Below are 26,321 nucleotides of genomic sequence, written 5' to 3'. Positions count from 1 at the left end.
TCACACACTGTGCTCTCCCTGGAGCCAAGATGCTACATAGGCTCAAGCTCCAGGTCCTAAGGAGTGCCTCTGTACCCCTGGTACCCTGCCTCACAGTCAGGACACATGGAGCAGAAAGCCTGTGGGTGGCATTGGCTGGGGCACGCTTCAGCCAAAGAATGTGCACTTGCATTCTGTAGTTTCATGTAAAACACATGGAGAGCAGAAGTGTGCTAGAAGAGAAACCATGTGGGTAACCCATCCCATCTTGGACTTAACTCCTGATAAATGCCCACACAAATGTGGCTCCTGTCGTTCTTCCAGGAGGTCATGCCAACTTCCTTAAGTAAGTGTGTGTCTGTCTGAAATGACAGACCAGAAAGCCTGGAGAGGCAGACAGAGACATCATTGCCACACCCTCAGCCCTTCCCAGAGCAGTCTCCTAGGCTGCAAATAGTGGTCAGTGTTGGATAGATGAAAGCATAAAGAAAATTCATGAGAACAGAAAAATCATACATTTGTCAACCGTAGAACTGTGCTCTATGCTCATATGATTATACACAATCATAAGATTTTATTATTTGACTCCATTTGTTTCAAAATAATTCCCACCAAAGTTACTGAACAGTAAGAGTGACCATCAGTAGGCATTCAACTTTAAAGATGTATTGTGGTTTCCTTTGTATGAAGACAATCCATGCAAGGACCTCATCAACACGGAACTCAATAAATAAAAAGTCTGGTATAACAGGAGAGGTTTGCAGATAACTGCTGCTCACACACAAGCTGGGTAGGAGGCACACAGGTGACAGCTCTCCTGCTATTTTTAAATAAAGTATTTCGGGTAGAGGACAGAGAAATAAGAAAAGGAAGTTAGAGCCGAGGACCCATTCTTTGCAATCAGTGGGTGTGTGTGCAGGAATAGAAATGTGGTGTGTATAAACTGCTGACAGCAAAGAGTAAGGGTATGTCTTCAGACCTCTGTGTCCTGCAGTGTGGCTTCGTGGCCTACAGTTAAAATATGGATTTTGTGTCCATATTTAGAAAAAAAAATATCCTTTGCAGAATGATTCAAAGTGAATGCCCTATTTCTGCAAGAACCCTTCTACTTGAAGCAAAGCATCCTAAAGCAAGAATGTGCCAGTAAAGAAAATCTGCTGCGCTTGGATCTACATGGTGCCTCAGGGTTACTATGTCCAGCTCCAGCTCAGGACATACCCACTACAGGGAGTCTGGCCGGAAGCGGCCAGAAGGGCAAACAGGTAGAGTTGAAAGAAACAGTCCCTGGAGGAGTACCTCGAGTTATAAATCTTGAAAGGGACAGACACAGCAAAAGTCAGAATCAGCTGCCATTGACATCGCCCACTGCCCCACAGAGAAGGGCAATGTGCTGGTCACGTTGTCAGGTGTCTGGGAAATTCAGCGTCTACCCACAGAGAAGAGAGAACAGCCACGTCAAAACTAGGCAACGAGATCAGCGGGCCCTTGGTACAGAGACCTTAATTCTGGTGCAGGTCCTGCCTCTGAGACTGTGTCCTAAATATCAAAATGCTTTAGGACATGTTTTCCCCATCGAAACTTGAAAGGGTGACACCTTGGGAGTGACTGCCCCTTTCAGTGGCTTGTAGACACCTAAAAAGCCTTCACAAAATGCCTGATGTGGCGTTTTTATTCTTGGACAGTTTTATATATGTATTTAATGTGTTTGGTTCATTTTGTGGCCATATTTTTGGATATAAAATTTCACTAGTGCTTAAAAATCTGTAGAATTTGTGGTGAATTTCATGAACTCTCATTTTTTTTCCAAAATCTCTCTGAACCTAATTTTTCCTCTATAAATAGTATCTAAAAAGCATATTATTCCTGTATTTCACCTATAGTACCTTCTGGAGTGAGCCCTGGAGATGGCCCAGAGACAGGCTTCTCCTCAGAGCAGGGGCACACAGTCCAGAAGACTCATGTGTGCCCCCAAACCCACTGGTCTAAGGCACCAATTTGAAAGTTCATTCAGTCTCTAGCGAGCTCCACACAACCTTGAGACCATTCATTTTCCGTTTTTTCCCTGTCTCAGGGAGAAAGACTGATCCTTTGTCTCCCTTTCTCTTCCCCAGTCTCGAATCTCACCTGTGTAGTCCTGAGAAACAGCCTCTGGGAACTGTGCAGTATCAGTAACGCAAGTGCAATAGTTATCCTTGACTGTCAACCTGGTTAGACTGAGGTCAGGAAAGCACACTCTGGGTGTGTCCAAATGTGGGCAGCAGCCGGTAAGAGGCTAGAGCCCAGATGGAATAAAACAGGAAAGTAAGGGAGCCAGCTGGCAAAATTCATTCACTTTCATCCTCATCTGCCCCCCCCCAGCAAAGTTTAGGATGGATTTCTCCTGAGGGAAATATAGAGGTGTTGGAATCATTATCCAAAAGTGCCATTTGGTGCTGAAGTTTGCCTTTTCTATCTCCCAAAGTATCATCTATGTTTGAAATTCATGCCTGGTGCTTACCAGAATCCAAGATGAGAAGGCATGATGGCAGTCCTTCACGGAAGGGCATGATATCCCGGGTGAGAATGGATCATGTATTGTGCCGCCCCCAAAAGATACTTGAACCCAGGAGATTCTTGGATGTCTGCTGCCCTATGGTAGAGGGAAGCTAGGACATACAGCAGCAACTTGGGACCCATCATCGGTCCATCTCAGCTGGCTCTTCTCTTCTTCCTTTCAGCTGTCTACAGAGAGCCTCATGGGCCAAGAAAGGCTTGGCTGCCTCAAAGCACTTAATCATGGAAGCATGTGATGCTTATACAGCAAGCTTGGAAAAATGTGGAAACAGCCACGACATACACATGTACAACTCACACCTGAGAGTCCAGTCAGCAATGCCAACTAGTAAACAGGCCTAACACATGGCTATACAGCAAGTCGTTTATTCTTTTAAAATGCTTGTCTATGTCTATATAAATTACAAACTACTAAAGTCTAAGAGAACCTAACATTTACACGTTCAAGATGTCGTCTACAACTGACATTAGTTGACCCAAACTGTGGAAACCTGTAACGACTCAGAGAGAGCAAGCCTGCTGATGTGGCTCTTGTGTCCTGGCGGTACTTCAGCTCCGCCGCTCACTGCAGAGGAAGAACTACGGGCGGTTCCATGAGGGACACGTGCAGGTACCTGCAAGGAGAGCATGGCATGGTCAGCCCAGAGCCCAGGATGCCGGTCAGGCTACGGAAAGCCTCCAGTAGTCCTCGGGGTCAGAAGGAGGCCAGCTAACTCTCACTGCCAAATGCTGGCACATTGTGAACCTAGACCCTTCCTAAATTCCTTTTCTTGATTTAGCAATCTCGTTTTCCAGCCTAATGGAGGATAGAATTTATTCTATTTTTAGTCCTGACTCCACAACAGCCCAGAAAGCCAGGGGAGGGGGGCAACAACTTACTTTGAAGTCTTGTACTTCTCCCTGATGGCTTGCTGAGGTCGATGGGGTATACTGAGGCATGCTTTATGCAGCTCACTCAGGCAAGGCACAATTTCACTTAAGGAGTAGCCCGTAAACGCGACGAGGGTTTCTGGCTAGTTGAAACAAAAGGAAAATTCTGTTCCATGTAACTTTATGAGAGGTTAGAAACCTGAACATGACTGATGAGGAAGTGAAGGGAATTGAGGCCTCTCTGAGTGTGTTCATGGATCTAAGAGGGTCTATAACCTCTTTAGAAACCTTAGACTAGTAACAAAAACAGTCAAGTTTGCTCCGGTCTGTAGCTGCAACCCTCAGTGTGGAGAGGATCACTTTTGTTCCTTCGTGGGTGGGACTTCCACTGGTCCTTACGTAATTGACATAGAATATGAGAGATTCCTAGTCAAAAGATGACCCTTGTAGGGAGGAGAGCTCCTGACTGACCTCCTGAAAGTTCTCCCTGACCTCCTCTCCCTCCCTCCCTCTCTCTCTCTCTCTCTCTCTCTCTCTCTCTCTCTCTCTCTCTCTCTCTCATCTCCTTCCCTCCCTGCCCCCTCTCTCTCTCTCACACACAATTACATTTTTAAAATATTTATTTAGTAGCATATGAAATAAAAGTAGATACCTCACTTCTTTTAGCACTCCAGAGAGACTTCAGAATAAAAATGTAGGGGTCTGTTTCAGATCTCGCCACCTTCTGAGGTGAGAAGTACTAACAGCCATGTTCTCTGAGAGCTTCTAGCAGGCAGTCCTTACTAAGAACTTGGAGTTTTTTGTTATAGAAGATGAATGCTCATAATGTTTATTTTATTGAGATTTTCTCCCTGTGTGGCCCTTGAACTCACAATCCTCCTGCCTCCATTTCAAAGGTGCTTGGTATTATAAGTGTGCACCACCTCAACTGTCTAGGATCAACTTTTGATTGATATGGCCAATGGCTAAACCCTTGAGGGCCCTCTGTGCATATTGGTGGGCAGAGAATTCCAGGCCTTTCTTGACATCTCCTTGATGGTATGCTTTCTCTGCTTCCCACAGAGCAAAGCCATGGAGTCAAAGCCATGACAACTGGTCTGGAATACTCAGAAACAAGCCGTGGTCTGTGGTCTGTTGTCTTGGCAACTAGCTATCACGAAACTAACTTGTCTTTGTAAGAGGGGTGCCCATTCTGAACCTTGAAAGACACTGAAGAGATTCTGTATGAGGCGTGAATTTATCCCACCTGGGAGGAAGAAAGAACATTACCCAGAAGTGCCTGTTCACAATATAGTTTGCCAGACAGTAAGCTGCTGCAGCTACCAAGGAAGGAAGATATTTCAAGAATGGATCAGCTTCGAGAAGGCTCAGTTCTGCAACATACTAAGCACAAGAGAGAGAAAGTCAGTGGAGCCAGGAATTTGAGCAAGGTCAAATCTGACTAAAATTGTCAGTAAACCTGGAATCGCCAGAGTCATCAATGGGTGCCTTATTTACATTCCACCAGAACCTAGTGATGAGCCCAGAACCCAAGCCGGGCCCATTTTCTAGCTTAGTACTTGCTCTGACTGCCCTTCCACAGATTAACGTTTGTGTGCTGGTGATGTTCCACTCCTCTGGCTCATCCACATGGCATAAATGATAGGTTAGTTTTCTTTTCTTATGCTAGGAGATCAGGCTTTATGGTGGTCAGATAAGGGAGTGTTAACCTTGCATCTAGATTAGGAAGAGCCGTCAGTCAGAAGACAAAGACACTGCATATTAAAGCTAGTAATTATTAGGAAAGCTGATAGAGTTCTCAAGCTCCAGCCATGCCATTGGGAAAGACATGTCGGAAGAGGAATGCCGGGGAATCCATGTGGTCATCCTTACTACTCTTTGCATAGCACCGTGTATCACAGATATCCTGTGCCAAGTGATTGGCAAGCTCCTTGGCCAAACCAGAATGTTGTTAATTTCAACTACCTGTCTCTAAGTCAAAAAGGCTGCAGACTCCACAGTGCTTCAGTACTTAATAAGTTAGAATAAGATTCAAACAAAACTCAGCCACATTCACTTGGCTCCCAAATTAAGACACTGCTTGCCTACGGTCTGTATTACTCAAGGGAGCAGTTACCAAGCTTGAATATCTTCAGTACTTGGGAGAGTTGGGTGAATGTGGCCTGCCAAAAGTCAGCAGTAATGTCTTGGGAACAGGTATCATGTTTTTAAGTTAATTGCTTTTCATCTCTACGGAGGTGGAAAGCTGGGAGGCAGAAGCGGAGGACGGCCAAGAGAGGTGGCTGTTTAACCTCCTCAGCACCAGATGTTCCTGGAAGTCCCGTGGCATACCTTGGCCAGGTTCTCGGTTCTGATGCACACTCCTTGCCGCCTTAAGTACTGAAGGAGGAACTGGTTGGTGGTGGGAACAGTCAAATCAAATGCTAGAACCTTCAGTAGCAGATGCTCCATCCTCAGGAGCTGTCGCTTTGTGTACGTGTCGTCGGTGATGTAGACAAACTCGTCCACGTCGGGTGGGTATATCTCTTCGTATTTCCTGGGGAAAGTAAAGAATTACCAGAGAGAAAGTTGGGAGCACACAGTGCTAGTTCCTGTTCTCTTGGATGGCTTTGCAGGCTCCTGAACTTTATACTCCCATTGCCACAGAACTGTCACAGAGCTGTGTGGGGCTATAAACATAATGGGAACTTTTTCTCAGCCCAAGAAAGAGAGTATTAAAAGAACATGTTATGCTAACTGCTGGGAGTCCTGGCGGGTTGGGGCCTGGGAAACAGAGTATGTCTAAAGGACAGAAACTTCAGCTGGTGGATCCCTGTTGATTGAATAAATATTGAGTCACTTTGTGATAAAGAATGTTAGTATTAAACTCAACAACAGAAAAAAAATCCCATAGCTCTGGGTTTGCTTGTTTGTTTGAAGATCATATTCAACTTCATTAATTAGCAAATCATGCTGAAGAGCCAAGAGAAAAATAACGATATAATTTCATTATTCTCTTTCTTTCCTTCTGCATTTGTTCTGCTTTCTTTAAGGGAAATGAGAGCCTGTGCTTTGTTTTGTTTTTTTAACACATTAACAACTAAGACATCCGAGAGAGGTCAGAAGAGTGGAAACCACGGATCACTTAAGCCTGTTTAGCCACAACCCAGCTCTCCTTCCCCACTCAATGAGGTGTCGTTAGGAGTCACTGACAGGGACAGGAACCAGGTAAACCACTCACCCACTGAACGAAATGCACGAGCTGTGTTACTCAGTGCTGCTTGCCAGATCAGTACCACAGTGCTTACGGAACCCAAACCTCCCCAAACAGATTTTCACTTGTACTAAAATTCAGCCAAGAGACGACAGTGCACAACAGCCAAGTTAGATCTTGAGTCCTAGCTGATGTCAATCATGATAGTGAACCCCTTTCTACACATTTCTAACATCCTAACTGAAGAGTAAGCTGGGGGCAAGACTCATTCCCTCAGTTAATCGGCAAAGATTGTGGTCTCTTATCCAAAGAGTACGAATCATTTTTGTTGCAAGTGTTACATTCCTTCAATAAGTGGAGGGGGATAAAGTGTTTCGTTACATTCCTTCAATAAATGGAGGGGGATAAAGTGTTTCAACGGGTGGCATTTCACAAGCTGAGAGAGCGCTTACGAAGCCAGGAGAATAGCTGCTGTCCCGACAAGCTGCAATTTCCCTCTCAGAACAGACATGCAGGAAAGAAACCTGTCCAGGAAGTTGACAGCCAAGTACAGGGTCTCTGTGCGAAGTTTATACTCTTCCCCGACCTCCACCAGCCAGTCCACCAGGATGGCGCGCATGCCCTCCGTGATGTCCGGCTGCTTCCTCATGTAGTGAGCCTTGGGTCTGTGTCTTACCTGGTGGAGGAAAGAGTGTGGTTCTTCAAACGGTTGCACTAGCAAAGACACCACTCCCGAGTATTCCTATTTTGTAAAGAAATTGCAGGAACCGAGACCAGGAGGACTCTGATTCCCAGGCCAAAAAAAAAAAAAAAAAAATCTTATCTTTATCACACAAGAAGGAAATATGAGGTCTGGTTTTGTCATGTATGACACAAAGCATGAGGAAATAATATAATGATATAAAACAGGAGGGAAAATATTACGTGTGTGATTCCTGTGTACTTAACACAGATACTTTAAACCACATAGAGAACATGTATGTATTTGATACTCGGCATTATGACATCAGGTTGCACGTCCCTTAGCCTAAGTACTTGGGCTCAAACTCTGTTGCTTCTTCCTTCCTTTCTTTTCTTTTATAGATTTCTTATTTTTTAAAGATCTCACAATGGTGCCGTTTGCTAGTGGCCATGGCCAAGAGCTTGCAATATGAAGACAAAGCTTAGTGTCTAGAGACTGAACTCAAGTTTGGGAAACTCACTTCAGCTTCTCGCAGGTAACGGTGAATCTCTTCAGCATATTCCGTTACATTAATCACATCTGAGCCAAAATCTGTCGCTTCCTCTGACTGGGCATGGGCATTGGAGTCGACCAGCATTGGAGAAACTGCAGAGTGCGACGTGGTCACGTAAGTAATTTCATTTAAGCCTTATCATAGCCACTTACCCGCACAGGAAGCTGGGAACGCTGCCATTACTTCGTTTCTCTGTCGCCAGCTACTCTCTGCTGGGACACGGCAGAGGGCTGTGAGCACAGGGCACCGGCAGCCCGAGTATGATTACCTGTGTTGAAATCCAGCAGGAAGTGGAGGTCTGACTTGAGCATGCTTGTGTCTACTTCGTACACATCCTCAAATACTATCCCCTCTCTCGCTGGGCAGCTGTCTCGGTCGCCCTGTTCGGGCTCATCCATGTAGATATCAAATCCATGCTTGGCTGGCTCGTTGACCCCATGGTCAGGGAGCACTTTCTTTCCAGCCCCAGGGAAGACATTTTCTGATCCAGAAAAACATCTGATTGTTGTGATCTCCTTAAAAACAAAACAAAAACAAAAAACCAGTTACATCTCTTGTTGGTCACCATCCACTGTGAACAATATGAGCCATGTCACTCAAACCAGTAGCTTGGGAAAGTGAGAGTAAATTCTAAGTAGAAATAGCTAAGCTGGCCATCTAATCCCAAACACCGAATCTCTGAAAATATGACTTCCCTTCTCATTTTGTTTACATTTGTCCAATGGGAAAAGTTTTGTTTAAAATTCACCATCTCCTTACATGTGTGTTAAAGAGAATTCATGACTATAAAACAAGAAGAGCTATCACACACCTAAAAATCTGATTCGTTATAATATTACAGAGGACAGTTGCAAAGTGCCCTTTACATTTAGAACATTACACTATTTCACAGGAACTCAGCATCACCCTTGGTCCTCAGTTATTTCGTCTCTCTAGCCCTCTGCTTCAACACCCAGCTTTGCATTGCAGGTGCCAATAAGCTTCCATTTCCTGCCCAGTTATTCAGGAAAACCATTGTGACTTTAGAACTCTGTGCTACAAAATGCTCGTAAACGGTATGAAAATATTTTTGTATAGCAACATCATTACTCTTGGGGTATTTTCTCAAATCATTTCTTTTTTTTAATTCTTACAGTGAGAACAACAGGAACAATGGTGGCCCTGTCATAGTGAACCCTCGTAACCAGTGGCCTAAAGGGAGTCCGGGCGTAGAAGCCAGGGCGGGCCTAGGAACTAGATTTCTAGGTCTGCAGATGCTGACACCATCAACTGTGAACATTTTGCTTGTACTTAATCTTGGTACTTATTGTTGGATAGCACTTCCCAGGTCATAGGTCACACCCTCCACGAATTTACTTTCCATTGAACAAGTTAAACTTACATTTAGTAAGGAAAAACAATTTCTAATAAAATGTTAGGGAAAAAATATCAAGAGACAAGGTACAACAGCTATGACTCATGTTACTGCTGGGTTTGAGTTCTGCTGTGTGTGTGTGTGTGTGTGTGTGTGTGTGTGAGAGAGAGAGAGAGAGAGAGAGAGAGAGAGAGAGAGAGAGAGAGAGAGAGAGAGAGAGTCCTTAAATAGGCATTTGCTAGGCTTCTCCTAGATGTCAGGTGCATTCTCTCTCTGTCTTTGTGTGTGATAATTGTATGTGTGTGTGTGTGTGTGTGTGTATTTGTGTATATGCTACTCCTCAACTAGGCATTTTCTAGGCATCTTCTAAATGTCAGACACTGTGTGTATGTGTGTGTGTGTGTGTGTGTGTGTGTGTGTGTGTGTGTGTGTGCCACCGACAAGAGACTGAGGAAAGGCGATATGTAGCATAACACATCTAGAAAGAGCACTGTTCCAAGCTGAGCAAGAAGAAATTATTTCAAAGAAGGAAGAATGGCTACTTATGTGAAAGGTGTCAATATATCAAGGAAGAAAAAAACCAAGTGAGAGAAGACCCCCGAAACAGAAGCATCCAGTCAACAAACCCACTAGGCTTGCCTGGCCAGACCCATCACTCTTCTAGACACAAGGAATACCACAAAGAAGGTGTCATCCCACACTGTCACCTTGGTGGAATGTTCATACTGCTGAGATCGTTTCCAAGAAATCTTGCTGTAACTGGGACAGTAGCGGCACAGAACTAGCTGTGCGGCTGAATGTGTTTGAAGATAGGAAGCGATCACCACACAGCTGTACATGTCTGGGTTTGATCCAGAGGAAAGAGAAATTGGAGAAAGAGAAGAGTTATGGAGAGATACCTTGAAAGCCAGGAGATACTGCATACAGGTTCAAGAGCTGGGACACATAAGTCACAGAACAGGATGAGAAGGGCACAGGGGAGTAGGAAGGATTCTAGCTACTGGCCCAAAATGAGCAAACATGTAATTGTAGTCCCAGGGAGAATGAGGAAGGAGGGTCCTGAATTTGAGGTCATTTAGAGCTACGTAACAGGTCAAAGCCAGCTTGGGCTAGACTTCCCCTACTGCCTGGAGTGGGAAGAGAGAGTGAAGTTCTGGCTGTGGCATTCTTTTGGGAAAGCAGGATACAGTCATCTTATTCCTTATTCTGAAGGAGCAGAAGCTATGGAAGATTAGGCAACAAGATGGCTCCAGGGGTAAAGACACTTGCTACCAAGCCCAGTGACCTGAGTTCAAGCCCCGAAGGAGAGAAGGAGTGTCCAAACTTATCCTCCAACCTCCAGATGAATGCTGTAGCATGCATGCTCACAGACACACATCATACATGAACACATGTATATATAGTAATAAGGGAGTAATAAGGGAATTAAATTATTTTAAAATAAAATGCAAACAAAAAACAACAAACAAACAAAAGGCAGGAGGTGGGTTTCTAAGGACGGTGTAGGGGAGTAGAGTGTAGAGGAGGCACCAAGCAGTGACTCCAGGGGGCACAAGAGCTGAGTGTGAATGTCAAGTGTAGACACCACTTCCAATTCATAAATTCAGGTCTCAGACTGTAAGTCTACAGAAGTGAACATGCCTAAGCAAGTTCTGTTAAAACTGTTTTCACTCAGCTTGACCCAGAGCATTAAAGGGCTCATGTGGGAGATCCTCGCCATCAACGGATCCAATCCTACTAAAGAGCAGAGAGCTTGAAGAGGCAGCAGATGAGGGGTCTCTGGATGAGCCTCTAGTAACCTGTGGGAGGGGCAGAAACATCTCTAACCCACCCACCTGCTGGACTAGACTCTTGTGACCATTGGGTTCCACAGACTTGTAATACAGAACTGAGGCATCCTTATGAGGGTTTATTCTAATAACAGGCTTGTTTTTTATCTCAAAATTCACTGTGGCAGGTTCAAATCGAGATCTCCTCTACATTTAAGTGTCTGAATTTGTTTGGTCTTCAGTGGCAGACGCTACAGTCAGTTGACAACAGATAAGTAGCATCTCAGTGCCTGTTGTCTGTAGTGGTAGAGATGTCTGCTCTGGATGCAACCTGTCTATTATAAGGTAAACTAGTGTATCCTGGTACATACACCGTCTCCATTGAACACAGCACCAGCTCTCCTTGATTGATTTCTGGTGGCCTGGCTCATACTGTACACCTTTCCTGCCCAGATGCTCTCCAGTACTGCAGTCTGGTGTAACCGCATCTCCTTTCTGAATAGCCCTTAAGTCACTTAACATATGCTTAACCCAAAGAATCCCTAAGACTTATTTCCTTGATATTGGGGACACACACACACTCATACACGCACACTGCCACGGGCAGGCCTTCTCCACAGCATCTTTCCTTGTGCTCCTGGGTCATTACCTGGCCACAGGTCCTCCTGTACTGCTCATTTTCAGTCAACACCCCTAGTACGGTTCTCTGTGGGGGATCCTGGCCGAGCTGAGCTCGAGTGAGCATCTGGCAAGCCTCAGGACCTTGGCCCACCGGAGGCAGAACGACTCCACTCTTGGAACTGTGGCGACGCATCCCCTAGCAAGCCACAACCTGCTGTTATCCAGGAAAGAGAAGGAGACACAGTTAGTCAATCCTCTCAACCTGGGAACCCAAGAATGCAGAGAACTCTGGAAGGAAGAATGCCGAGCCCCGGAGTCACCGCCAATTTCTCAGTTTCCCAACAAACTTTAAGGTCAGTGTTCCCGAGCAAGCGACAGCCTCAGGCATCAGAGCAACCAACTCAGAACCAAACAATGGTTGACTAAGCTTCAATCTGCCCCCAGGCTGAAGGTTGCAATCAGAGGAGAGAGAGCCTGCCCAAACTCCACGTCGGGATTCTCAGCCCACATTGATTTTGTGTGTGTGTTGGGGGGGGGGGGGGCGGGGGAAATGGCACGGGAGAAGCTAAGTCTTTCTCCCCACCTTCCCTGACCTCGGACTAAATCCAGGATCTCTGGCTGCGAACAAGTGATTCTCCTTCCCAAGTGACAAGCGGGTGCTTCTCTCACTAGAGGAAGGCCCCCAAACCTGCTTGGGAACCCCAGCCGGCCCTGATTCTCAGGTTCTTCTCCGTCCGAGTGGATAAGCAAGCGCATCCAGGTCGGGGCGGGGCGGGCGGGGCCTGGCGCGGAGGGAGGGGACCCGGAGCGGAGAGATTCCAGGGGCGCCGGCTCCAGCGGCTAAGGCTGCGGTGCTCGCCACTGAGCACTTTCGACCCAGCCGCGTCTGTTGAATCAGCCAATCAGAGACCAGCCCGGGCCCCTCCCAGCGGCTTCCATGCCAACCGCGACGGGCGTGCGCCTAGGTCCTCATCGCCCTGGCGACCGCTCACCTGCAGCGCCGCCGGCTGATGCTCGGTCCCCCGGGGCGCTACCCGGCGCGGTTAACCGCGCAGCCCCGGGCTCCTGAGCCGCAAAGCTGGGCGTGCCGGGCGCACCGCGCTGCACGTCGCCACTCGCGCCCCTCTGGCCGGCGTCCGCAGGGAGGGCGGACGGCGGCCTGCCCACGGTGGCCACCCTGGAAAGGACTGTTCCCCAGGAGCCGGTTCCCCCAACAGCTACGAACCCCTCCCGCCAACGTCTCCTGCGCGGCCTGCTCCCGAGAACCCTGGCTCGGGAGAGCGACGCGGGGCCCTCGGGCTGCGGCCGCGGCGCCCTCCAGGTCGGCCCGAGGGCGCGGCTCGCTCCCCTCCCTCACCTCCTTCTCCAAGGCGCCTGCCCCGGGGGCTCCGGACCCTGGGCGGCTGTGGACTGGGCCACATCTCTACCCATCAGGATGACCAGGGGCCCCGAGTGTGGCAAGGAGAGCTGGGAGAGATTGGGGGCTATAGGGTAACTCCCGGTGCCCCAGGTACCCGGGAGAGATCTTCCCCATGGGCACCCGGTGGCACCGGGAAGAGGAAGGAACGCGGAGAGGTGCTGGGGCTTGGGTATTGAGGGGGCACAAGGACAGATTCTGAGCTGGGGTCATTGGGCCAGTGACCTGGCCACGTGTGAAGGGAAAGTCCCAGGACTGGGGGTGGGGGTGGGGCCACAGCCAGAAAGAGGGGTCTAAGCATCAAGGCAGTTCTTGAATCTTGGAAACCCACCCACAGAGACGACAGGCAATCAACAAACTGAGTTACATAATTGGTTAGCTTTATTTGAACAATAATGAATGTATACACACACCTACGTGTGCACAGGATATAAACATATATCAAGATATGTGTATGTGTGCGTGTATACATATACATCCTGTTCCTGCTTTTGCTTAAAAACAAAAATCCGCCCCTGAACTTTCAAAGCAGACCCAAAGGCCATTCAAACTTTAAGCAAAGGTCATCAGCCTGCCTAAACGTAGTAATTGATGTGTTCACCAGAGAAAGGGTTAGCGGATGTGAACTGTCTCAACCAAAGCAGAAGATCCCAGGAAAAGTGTGGACTCAAGTGAAGACGACTTTGCGAAGGATTCCAGCAATCCTCACTGGATGCAGAAGTGCAAACATTCTTTTTTCAGTATGACAGTAATTCCTATACGTTGCATCCTCTAGTCCCTGTGCCTTTGAATATGAAGACAACATACTGAATCCAGAAATGTCTTGACTGCTGTGACAGATGCTCCAAAGCCAGCCAGGGCCAAAGGAGTTGCTTTACAAGGTGCTCTGCTTGGTGAAGGCAAACATCCTCTGTGACTTCCTGGAAATCTTCCAGAAAGCGAAATCGCTGTTGTGATTCCTGGGGCAGCTGAAGGTCGCAGCTAACTCCTTCTGAAGCCTGGCAGCAAGTCCTAACAAGAGCCAGAGTGGCTTGGGAGGGAACAAGATTTGTTCTGGAGGCTTGAACGTTCTGTGTCCTTTTTGATCTGGTGCCAAACACTGAGGGAAGTTGCTTCCAGGAGCTTTCTTTTCAATCCACTCAATTCCTAGGACTGGGGCTTAAGAATCTAGTCAGAACCTACAGAAAGGTCTATGGTCGTTAGGCTGTCTTTACATAGACAGATGAGAGATGTTGTTGGGGGAGGGGAGATCGCCAAGATACTGGGGGAGATTGAATATGACCTAAAATTTATTGAAATCCTCAAAGAATGAGTGAAAAAGAAAATAATTGAAATAATTAAATGGGTCCTCAGATAAAATAATGCCTTTTGTTTTAAAATCACTCTTGTGAGTAGCTGATCAAGCCTTAATTCTTCAACCCTTAATTCAAACACAATTTTAGCATTACGTTAACACTCCTTTCTTCTCCACACACTTTGCCATGATTAACAAAGGACATGATTTTGTATTTTCTGATTTCTTTCTGTGCTGTTTCAGTTTCCCACGAAATTAGAATCCTCTGGCCATATTTTAAAACTAACCAGGTGAACTGATTGTGTGTGTCAAACAGAAAAACCAAATGCTTTGTAACTTATACAATACTTAAAGTTTTATTGTGTGAACTCTTTCCTAGGGAGTCGTGAGCAAGTCAGCTTACCCCAGATAGAGCACCAATGGCAGACCAGGGTAGCTGAGTGAGACGGTGAGTTTATTCAGCTTCTTTACAGGAGCGTGAGTGATCCCCAACCAGCCACATCATTGAACTGTCACTCCAGTCTGGAAGATGACATCCGACAGCTACACAGATGGAATCCCCTTGATGATGATCACTTCTTCACAGCTCTGTAAATGGGCTTCTGGTCTATGGAGTGAACTAAGTCCAATTAGGGAGTAGTTAGTTGCACCCATAACAGTGAGGGCGTTTCCAGGAAGTACTAATTGAGGGAAGAAGATCCCCCCCCATAGGTGGACCCTTCCAGAAGTTAGCCCAGATACAAAGAAGTCCAAAGAGGCCTAGAGAGATGGCTCATTGGGTAAAGGGGCTTACCCACAACCCTGACCAGCCTGAGCTGGATTCCTGGGAACCAGTGGACCCTTTGGCCTCCACAAGCTGGAACACACAGTAAATAGTAAATGTAAAAACCCCGGAGGAAGCAGGGCTGCCAGGCTGGCTTCCAGATGATGGCCTGTGTGTTTACCCCATTGCTGCTCCTGCTGCTGCTGGACTTTCCTCCCCCACATCAGGACCCAGCTCCCTGGACCTAATGTGGACTGAAGAGCAGTGATTTTGCAGGATTCTTCCAGGCCTTCAGTGTGGAGGTGGAACTGCTGTGGCATCCAGCTTCGTGGACAGAGCAGGGTTCACCACTCTTGGGGTGCAGGGAGCCTCTGATGGATGTCTCAGCCCTACTATGTAAGCCATTCTAGTAAACTCTTTCTATAATATATATCCATTCTGTTTGTCCTGTTCCTCTGTAGGGAATGCTTTAGCAAAATTAGCTCTAGAACTCAAATAGCTCTGAAAATCCCCCCATGTTTTATATGCTTTGTGTATTTAGTAATATATTAAGAACAGAGAAGGTATTTAATTACAAATACCACTTTATATTTGATCTCTATGATATTTAGCACTACTTAAATACTAACTATAACCTCTTTATCTTGCAAAGCAACAGGCTTCACCCTGGAGGTTTCACAGTAAGTTCTTTTTGTTGGTCTTTTGGCCTCCTCTTCCCTCCTCTCTCCATAGTTCCCCATTTCATCGTTTGCTCCTCCACCCGAAGAAGCCTCCTTTCTCTGTTCATGTCACATGTATTCTATCTCTGCTCCCTTCCTCAAAAACTTTCCCCATCCTTTTTATCCCCCCTTTGTCTTAAAAAAAAAAAAAGATTCTATTTTTACATGTGTGAGTGTTTTGCCTGCATGTATTGTATCTATGTCTGTGTACCATGTGCATGCCTGGTGCCCACAGAGGTCAAAAGAGGTCATCAAACCCACTAGAACAAAGGTTACAGGCAGTTGTGAGCCATCATGTGGGTGTTGGGAATCAAACCCGGGACCTTTGGAAGAATATCCAGTGCCCTTAACCACTGAACCATCTCTCCTCCCCTCCCTCTAGTCTACACACACACACACACACACACACAGATTCACATACAAGGGAGAATTGCAGTGTTTTTCTGAGTCTGTGTTGCCTCACTTATAAGAATTTCCCAATCTATCCATTTTCCTAATTTCTCTCTTTAAACAGATAAATATGGCCGGGCGGTGGTGGCGCACGCCTTTAATCCCAGCACTCGGGAGGCAGAGCCAGGCGGATCTCTGTGAGTTCGAGGCCAGCCTGGGCTACCAAGTGAGTTCCAGGAAAGGCGCAAAGCTACGCAGAGAAACCCTGTCTCGAAAAACCAAAAAAAAAAAAAAAAAAACACAAAAAACAAACAAACAAACAAACAAAAAAACAGATAAATAAAATCCAGATGTGGTGCCATATTCCCATTATTCATTCGTCGGTTGACTCATTTTCCACCTGAACACAGCCGCAGTGAACATGCATGTGGGAGCTTCTCCGTGCTAGGACGTAGAGCCCTTCGGGTATACAACCAGGATCACTATAGCTGAGTCATATGGTAATTTGATTTTCAGCTTGTTCTAATACACCTCCATCCTGATTTCCATGGTGGCTGCACCACTTACACTCCCACCAGCACTGAATAAGAGTCTCCTCTCCACAAATCCACAACTGCATTTGTTGTCAGGGTAATAGCCACTCTACCTGAGGTAAGACCCAGTCTCTCAAGGTAGTTTTAATTTGCATTTCCCTGGTAGCAAAGGATGTTCTGCTGGTCACATTTGTTAACTACACACAAACGAGAGACACCTGGAAAGAGGAAACCTCAACTGAGGTGTTTTCTCTATCGAACTGGCCTGTGGGCACATCTGTGTGGCATTTTCTTGATGCTAGTAGATGGTAGAGGGCTCAGCCCACTGGGCAGTACTACCCCCGGACAGGTGGTCCTGGAAGTATAATAAAGGTTGCTGACTATGAGCCTGGGAGCAAGCCTGAAAGTAGCTTTTCTCCATGGCCTCTGCTTCACTCCCTGCCTCCAAGTTCCTGCCTTGACTTTGCTCAGTGATGAACCATGACATGAAAGTATAAGGTGAAATAAACCCTTTCCTTTTGAAGCTGGCTCTGGTGGGTGTTTGATCACAGTCACAGAAAGCCAACCAGGACACAAATTGGTACCAGAGAGTGGGATCTTTCTATGACAGATCTGACCATATTGTTTTGAGGGGAGGATTGTGGGAAGCTTTCAGAGGTTTTTGTCTTGAAAAGCCACAGGGTGCTCTCAACTTCTCCAAGTCTGTGGGAGTTTGGAAAATAATGCTGAGGAAACTGAAGAGGATGGAGTCCTGGCTTGGAAGGACTCAAAGACACAACCAGGTTGGGTCCCTCAAAGACACCACCAGGGCAAAGCATGTGCTATATTTAAGAGCCTGGAAGTGAAGACTTTGTTTTACCGGGACAATGGACACTAGTCGGCTGCGGTTGAAAAGTCAGCTGTGACTGATTACCAAGAGACCAGCATCGTTGAGAGGAAGACACTTCCTTGGGGTCAGCTCACAGAAGCTGTGATCCAGTCAAGTGTAGGAAGCAAGGCTGCACATGAAGCTGGCAGCAGAGCTTGGCAAATGATGTGCCCCGTGTGGTACTGACTTTAGCATTATGAAGGCTGCAAGATTGAAGGGGTCAAGGAGAGAGGTTGGCACTTGTCAGCATGAGCCAGGGTTGGAATCCCCAAAGAGACCTAACGAGGCCATTGGTGAAGGCCCAGCCTCAGTTGCAGTGAAGGCCCCAGCACAGTAGAGACACCAGAACTATGTGATGACCATCAAGGCAGGTGCAGAGGGGAGCTAGCCTTAGCCTGGTAGACAAGCTGTGTGCTGTGCGTGGCAGAGGCAGAGAAGCAGAGATGCCCAAGCCCTTTGGAACCAGAATATCATGAGTGAGTCCCTGATTACTGAGTTATTTTCACTCTTGGATTTTGATTTTGCCTTGAACTGGTTGTGACTATGCACTGTTTCTTCCCTCGGCGTAAGAAAGTATTTGGCTTGGTTTGGAGACACCCATAGTTAAGAGACTTGAATCTCAAAAAAGTCATTGAACTTTTAAATCATTTGGAAATTAAAAAATGTAGCCCAAGCTGGCCTCGAACTCAAAGAGATCCACCTGCCTCTGCCTTCCAAGTGCTGGAATTAAAGGCGTGCGCCACCACCACCCGGCCAGTGTTTTCTTTTATGATATTGATGTGAGATCCTTGGTACAAGGGAGAAAGGAAAGGGTTTGGTCTTATAGTGACATGTTTGTGTGTCAAGTTGATAAGGGGTTGAATGCTTTTTTTTAAATGTTTACTGTGCATTCTTGTTTCTTCTTCTGAGAACTGTCTGTTCAGCTTATTTGCCCATTTATTGATTGATATTTTTGTTTTGTGTGTGTATAATTTTCACAGTCCTTCAAATAGTCTAGATAATAATCCCCTGTCTGATGTTAAGGTCTTTGATCAGTTTTCAGTTTATCTTTGTGCAGTTTGAGAGATATCAATATATATTCACTCTTTTGCAGGTGGATATACAATTTTTTCCAGCACTTTTGGATAGCCTATCCTTTATCTCAGGTATGTTTTTTACACCTTTGCAAATATTTGGTGGCCACAGCTGTAAATGTTTATTTCTAGGTCCTGTATTCTGTTTTATTGGTCTATATGTCTCTCTCTCTCTCTCTCTCTCTCTCTCTCTCTCTCTCTCTCTCTCTCTCTCTCTCTGTGTGTGTGTGTGTGTGTGTGTGTGTGTGTGTGTGTGTGTGTGTGTGTGTACTTGTACTTAATATCCTTGTCACTATGGCTCTGTGGTATAATTTCGGGTCAGATGTTTTGGTAACATAATCTTATTCATTATTTATTTATTATTTCCTATTTCTACTTAGGGTTGCCTCAGCTTTCCATGGTCTTTTGTATTTTCTTGCAAGTTTTAGGATTTTTCCCCCCTGGTTCTATGAAGAAGGTCATTGAAATTTTGATGGAGATTGCACTGAATCTGCAGATTACTTTAGTCATAAAACCATTTCACTATGATAAGTCTGGCAATCCAGGAGAAAGGAAGAGCTTTCTATAATCTACTGTCCTTTTCAATTTATTTTAAGTGTCTTGAGTTTTGTTGTACAGAGTTCCCACTTCCTTGGCTGGGTTTATTCTTAGGTAATTTTTAATTTTCAAAGGTATTACAAATGAGTTACTTTTCCTGATTACTTCCCCAACAAGCTTGCTGTTGACATGTAGAAAGGCTGCTGATTTTTGCATGCTGATGCACCCTGCCACTTTATGGAATGGTGCTTTCTCATCTATGTTTTTCTGGTGGAGTCTATAGGTCTCTTAACTATACAATCATACCATGTGCAAATAGAGATGATTTTTACTTCTTCCTTACAATATTTTTCTCCTTTTGTGTCTTTCTCTTGTCCTACTGCTTTAGCTAAGACTTTGAGCACTATACTACATAAAAGTGGTGAGTGGACACCCTTGTCTTGTTCCTGATTTTATAGGAGATGCTCTTGATTTCTCACCATTTAGTAGAATGTTGACTATCAGTTTGTCATAATTAGACCTTATTATTTTGAGGTATGTTCTATCTATTCTTAATTTCCTCAGAACTTCTATCATGAAAATACATTGAACTTTGTCAGATGCTTTTCCTTAATCTATTAAGAAACTATATGATTTATTTAGTTAAGGCTACTTATGTGGCATACTTACTAATTTGTGTGTATTGAAACAGCTATGCACCTGTGGGTTGAAATCAACTTAGCCATGGTATATGTCCCTTTTAGTGTGTTCAGGCCTATAGTTTTCTTGTTGTGACATTTATCCAATTTTGGTATCAGGGTAATATGATTTCACAGAATGAGTTTGGTAATGTTTCTTACCTTTCCCTTTTGTGAAACAGTTTCAGAATTATCAGTGTTAGATTTTCCTTTACATTTTTGTAGAACTTATAAATGAACCCATCTGGCCTATTGGATTTTTATTTGTTGAGAGACTTTGAATTGCTGCTTCAATCTCATTGCCTGTTACAGATTTGCTTAAATTCTTTATATCTCCTGGATTTACTTTTGACAGGTCATATGCATTTGAAAATTTGTTCATTTCTTCTTGGTTTCTAGATTTTTGGAATGTAAGTTTTCAAAATATTCCTTAATTATCTCTTGGATTTGGGAATGGCTCTCCATAGTGCCAGACTCATTTTTACTATTTTTAAAGGTTTCTTTGTTTTCATTTTATGTGTATGAGTGTTTCACCTGGATGTCTGTATGTCCACCATGGTGGGAAATCAAAGTAGTAGGACCTTGGGGCAGTCGTCCCATCACACCCACAGTCAGGCATCAGGGGGGGATGGACACGCACTGCCTCTAGGCTTCCCTTCTCCATTTATACAGTCCAGGATCTCAGCCAGGGCCTGGCATGGCACACAGTTGGAGGAGTTTTCACCTCAGTTAATACAACCAAGATGTATTCCCACAGGCATGCCCAGAGGCCCATCTCCCAGGGGATTCTAGAGTTTGCCAAGTTGACAACCAACATTAACTGTCACAGAGGTAAAAACAGATCAATCATAATATATGTTTGCCCAGAGCTGCTGCTATAAAGTAATTATTAGCTGTTAGATGACATTTTAGAAAAACCAAACAAAAAAAGCAATCAACAGCTTCCTGTGTAAATTTTGGGGTCTATCCCGCTGTTCAAAGGGCCCTCTCTTAGATATGTTTCTTTAAATTAAGGACAGAATCTTCCTCCACCCCCTAAGTTCATTTTCTGGCATAGAATACAGGATATAGTAGGCACTCATTAATGTTCGTTAATTGAAGGAATGAATAACAAAATGTAAATTATTCTTAGTATAAAAATGAGCCCCAAATTGTCCCTGCATAACTTATTTATTTACCAATCTAAATCATTTATTTGAAGTCTTTCTTGTTTGTGTACTTAATTAACGCCCCCCCCCCCCACTCTCCTCTTTTTCAAGGTCTTAAGTAGTTGAGGCTGGACTGGAACTTACTGTGAGGCTCAGGCTGCCCTTGAACTTGGATCCTCCTATCTCAGCCCCCCCCCACATCCCCATCCCTGTGCTGTGATTTATAGTCATGCACCATCATGGCCAGCTCATAAGTACACTTTTAAATAATCCAAAGCCTGTCTGCTTTGATTAATCCAAGAATGGCAACCAACATCTGTTTATCCTTAGATAAACATAACCCTGGAACTATATTAAGCCCTCTGATACTTCTGCCCTAGGTAATTTGCTCATTGTTAATAAAAAACTGATTGGCCTATAGCAGGGCAAGAAGAAATTGGGTGAGTCAACCTGACACAGAGAGAATGATGGGAGAAGAAAGGGTGGAGTCAGGAGAATCGCAAGAGAAGTCAGCCAGTCCCTGAGCAAACAGGACATGTGAAAAATGAGGTAACAAGCCATGAACCACGTGGTAAAGTATAAATAGAATATGGGTTAATTTACATGTAAGAGTTAGCTAATAACAAGCCTGAGCTATTGACCGAACATTTATAATTAATATAAGTCTCTGTATGTTTATTTGAGAGGGCTGCAGGACAGGAAAACTTCTGTCTACAATAATTCCCTGGCCCAGACACATCCAAAGCTATACCACCTAGCCATAGACCCCTTTCTTTGATGACCCTTTCCCTTTGGACTAGGGTCCCCAGTCCATTTTCTCCAAAAGGTCTCACAGCTGGAAGGATTTCCTGCCCCAATATGCAAACTGGTCAGGACACCACCCACTGTGTACTGTGTGCTACTGCCACCTGGTGGTCACATCTTTTTGTCCTAGCTCTGCTTGCTGACCTCATGGCAATGCCCCATGCCTGCAAGAGAAGCAATCCAGTTGTTTGTGTCACTTTCTCAAGCCTGTATACCACCCTGACATTCTCCTTTTGTTGTTTTTTAAATACACGCAAATGTTGTCACTCATCAAAAAAATTCTGAACACAGAAATCTAGGAGGATACTCAAAAGTCATTTCATTAAACCATGCCCTATATAGGTGAGAAAACATGGGTTCAGACTCCTATCAAATTTAGATCCTACTAATCCCAGCTTCTTGGGGGGCTTCATAGCCTGAGATACAGAGTTTAAGTTAGCAGAAAACTACTGTGGAGAAGCCATCGAGAAAGACACCTAACAGGAACCTCTGCCCTCCACAGGCACCCACAAGGGTGAACACACACACACACACACACACACACACACACACACACACAGGCATATGTGCCCACACACAAATTATTCATGAAAATTGTTAAATGGAGTGTATAGTACTGTAGAAGTCTACATTGTTAATCATGAATTTTTATAATTTGTCCATATAAAATGATGTACAGAAAAATGGCATAGAAATATTCCTAATATTTTGGGGATAAATTATAAAATGTGTGTTGCATTTATATAAGAAGATATAAAAGTGAACATGAAATATTAAATAGTTATATACACATCTGAGTATTAACTAATAAGAGTGAAATTTGTTTGGCTTATCTGTAATTTCTAAACCTCCTCTAGTAAAAAATGTGAATTGCTTAATAAGAAAAGTCATTATTTCAGAAGTAAATTATGGGGGCCTAAGAGGTGACCTAGTGGCTAAAAGCCTATAATGCTCTTGCAGTGGTCCTGATTTCACTTCCCAGCACCCTGGACAGGAGGCTCACAACCACCTGTAACTCTAGCTCCAGGGGATCTGATGCCCTCTTCGGGCCTCTGTGGGCATCGGCACACATGTGCACATACCCACACAAAGCACACACACACACACAGAGACACGCACACATAACTAAAAAAAAAACTTTAATAAAAAAGTAAATTATCAAAGCAAGTTGTAGGATGAGATGAACCACATTATCCAATGGGACTCTCGGGAAGGATAAAAACGTTCTGAGTTTGCATTCTCCAATACAATGATGACTGGCCATGTGAGAGTACTGAGCATGAAATGCAGAGTGCCACTGAAGAGCTGGTTATTTTCCTTAACTTATCTAGTAGCTACATATGTAGTATGTATCTCTGCATGTGGTATCTCAGGATATATAGCTAGTAGCCACCATGCTAGGGCAGGGTTGGCTATTTCTGGTTGAGCACAGTCCAAGCACACATTAAGGCTGCTCTGTCATTATGAAGGTGAATGCATACGTTTGGGGACTTGTTTTCTCCTAAATTATTCTTCTGTAACTTATGACAAACGTGTGAAATAAACCACCTGCTTAATGTAGTTTCTTTGGGAAATAATTACTGTTGCAGCAGCCCACAACGGAAGCTAGTGAGCTAGAGAGGGCTTTGCCAGCTTCTTGCTGTTCCAGTCCTTGGGGGGAAAATAGGCGGAAGATTTATTTACCAAGTCAATGAAAGCAAGGTCATAGTGGTGAGGTAATGTGTGTGTGAATAAGAGTTCCAAATTGGAGAGAAACTCGGAGCTGCATCTAAGATAATTAAAATAATATTTTTATTATTTCCTCTTCACTTGCTTTGAACACAGTCAATATCTTACCCCGCCAGAAGCAGATATTGAACCGTGTTTCCTTGTCTTTGTTTCACAGGAAGATGGCTTTTGATCTTTTCACTGAGGGAAAAAAAAAGTGTGTGCACACGCACACACGCAATCAAAATAGGAATTTGCTTTGTGGGTAAAGTGGGAGGAAAAGCCAATATGGAAAAAACAAGAAATCCTCATTCACATCTCTATTGATTTCAAACTAAGAACAGAACATAAGGAGAAAGAAATGCTTCAGGATCCCACTTGGAGAGCTCCAGGGCTTCTCTTCCCAAACACCCTGTGACTCAGTGCTCAGCTCTCCCTTCAGTACCAACCAGGCCTGACCCTGCTTAGTCTATGACACCAGGCAAGACTGGGCACACTCAGAGTGGTATGGCCACAGACAGTCTCTCTAACATGGGTAAGTGCCATATGTTGAGATTAACCACCCCAGTTCAACAGTATCTCTGATTTCTGTGTGATGAGTAAAAATTAGCTTCCGACTCATGCAAATGAGTTAATCATCTGCAGTTATGTCTTATCTCATGGGTCTCAGCAGGGAATTAAGACTTACCCACTTAAATTTTGATTTAGATCATTAATTGGAAATGTTTTGTTTAATCATTTTTCTTTTAAGCCACGTATCACCCTTCTCTGTTTCCTCTATGAATCTCCAGTTTGGAGAAAAGATCTATATTTTTATGAATAGTTTAAAAATGAAATTGCTCAGTAGTTTGATTGTGTTCCTTTGAGGGAGGGACCTTCACTTCCTGTTACCTTTGCAGGTCTTATAACTGAAGAAACAAAATTCATTGTATGTTTGCATATATATAATAAGTAGGAGCATTACTAAGAACTGTCTGGCTTTTAAAATTGTATTTATTTAGAAGGATTCAGAATGCTAACAAAACAGCTGCATTCTGTTTTTAAAATTATAGAATAGTATTCAGTCAATAGAACAATTACTTTCATATAAACTACATCAGATGAAAATAATCTACAAAATGATCTATGAAGTCAGATGCAAATATTTGCCCTCCATATATAACTAACAAATTTGTGCAATGATCCAAATTTGTGCTTTAAATTTCCAAGTGCATTTACAAACCCCAAGACAGCACTAGTGCTGTGGGATGGTCTGTATGTCAAGTGTGTTGCTGATTGGTCAGTAAATAAATCACTGATTGGCCATTGGCTAGGCAGGAAGTATAGGCGGGACAAGGAAAAGAATTCTGGGAAGTGGAAGGCTGAGAGAGAGACTGCCAGCCGCCATCAGGACAAGGAAGATGTAAGGTACCAGTAAGCCATGAGCCATGTGGCAAAGTAAAGATTAATAGAAATGGGCTAAATATAAGAGTAAGAGCTAGACAATAACAGGCCTGAGCTAATGGCCAAGCAGTTTAAATAATGTAAGAGTCTGTATGTTTATTTTATAAGTGGGCTCTGGGACTGGCGGGACTTGGTGGCGGGAGCTGGAGAGAAATTCTCCAGCTACAAATGGCGTCCAACGTGGTGGCAAGAGTTTCCACCTAAAAACTTAGAAAAAAGATTCTAAAACGGAACTAAAAACAGCTTCCTAATTGTCTCTCTCAAATGAGCGGCAGCTGCCGGTTTGAGCTACTGGCGGGTTCCTAGCGTGCGCTCTCGACCTGCAGTATGGTGGGAATGAGGCCTCTGCAAGTAACACATTAAGCTATGTGGTGGATTTAGCCTTTGCTAGTACAAAACAAAAAAAAAAGAAGTTTCTGGGCTACACGCTACTTTGGTAAAAGTGTAGACCCACTATTTCTGAGAGTTGATGGCTCCCAGAGCTGGCAGAAAACGTACTGCCGCCATGTTGGGAAGCTGAAGTGGGCGGAGCCAGCAGCCATAGCACCAGCGCCGGTTCAGGCTTAGAAGGCTGCAGTTTAAAGGAATAGGCTCAAGCTAATATAAAAAAAATAAGCCACGTAAAGATGACTACCACACAGAGAATCTGGATTATGTTCTCTTTGATATTCGTAACTGCAGAAAAACATTTGATTACAAAAGCTGTTGAGTTATGCCAAAATGTATATTTTAAAGGTACCTTGACTTCAAAGTTTGGATGTAAGGATATGTTGCTTTGGAAAAGAGTCTCTTTTGTTTCCACAGAAAGCCAGAGACTATGGATTTGTTCCAGATTAAGATACATCAGGTTTGACCAGCCAAGACCCCCTGAAAGGTCTCCAATGACACCATGGCCCAGATGACTCAACATCCAGAATGGTTCCAAGGCAACTGGCTCAGACGATACAGCCTCACGGACTACTCCATGATCCTAAAATTTTCTTTCTGTCTCCATAAGATACAGCGCCCCCCTCCAGCAGGAAGTAGTAAGAGAAGCTACGCCCAAATTCCCAAATATACCAAGCTGGCTTTAGAGATGGAATTGGCTCACTCCCCCTCTAAACCCAGACATATTGCTCAAAAAAAAAAAATGGTTAAGAGATTCTTATGTCCCAAATCAGAAGAGCCCTCTGGTGTGGGACAGACAAAAACCAATATTTTTATTTAAAGCAGGTTGATTATAAATACAATCTCTTTCTAAAGAAAAAAAGGGGATAGTTTAGATATGATAGGATGAAAGGGTAGATTAATGAACCTACTTTTAAAGAGTAACAACTTGTTTAAAATGTTTTACATTGCTATAGATTTTAGTTTATTGATACAAATTTAAACTTA

The 26,321-nt window shown here is 44.4% G+C and overlaps 1 protein-coding gene across 3 annotated transcripts; it reads right to left on the bottom strand.

Annotated features, from left to right (window-relative positions):
* Window positions 1-3,008: 3,008 nt before the first annotated feature.
* Ccna1 (cyclin A1) lies at window positions 3,009-13,102 on the bottom strand. 3 transcript variants are annotated; one of them, XM_059265130.1, is made up of 9 exons: window positions 12,567-13,102; window positions 11,603-11,788; window positions 8,099-8,345; window positions 7,798-7,922; window positions 7,120-7,271; window positions 5,734-5,938; window positions 4,672-4,785; window positions 3,412-3,545; window positions 3,009-3,146 (listed from the first exon to the last, which is right to left on the bottom strand). In XM_059265130.1, the coding sequence occupies exons 2-9, from the start codon at window positions 11,765-11,767 to the stop codon at window positions 3,095-3,097; spliced, it is 1,194 nt and encodes a 397-aa protein (XP_059121113.1). In that variant the 5' UTR covers window positions 11,768-11,788; window positions 12,567-13,102; the 3' UTR covers window positions 3,009-3,094. The 3 variants fall into 3 exon arrangements, with proteins under 3 accessions (XP_059121113.1, XP_059121111.1, XP_059121112.1); XM_059265128.1 differs by having other exon boundaries at window positions 7,048-7,271; window positions 12,567-12,932; XM_059265129.1 differs by lacking the exon at window positions 12,567-13,102 and adding an exon at window positions 12,168-12,294 and having other exon boundaries at window positions 7,048-7,271.
* Window positions 13,103-26,321: the final 13,219 nt, after the last annotated feature.

The sequence above is a fragment of the Peromyscus eremicus genome, chromosome 6 (assembly GCF_949786415.1).
Source record: "Peromyscus eremicus chromosome 6, PerEre_H2_v1, whole genome shotgun sequence".
Classification (NCBI taxonomy): Eukaryota; Metazoa; Chordata; class Mammalia; order Rodentia; family Cricetidae; genus Peromyscus; species Peromyscus eremicus.
The sequence above is the reverse complement of the archived record's forward strand: the minus strand, read 5'-3'. Positions and strand labels throughout refer to the sequence as shown.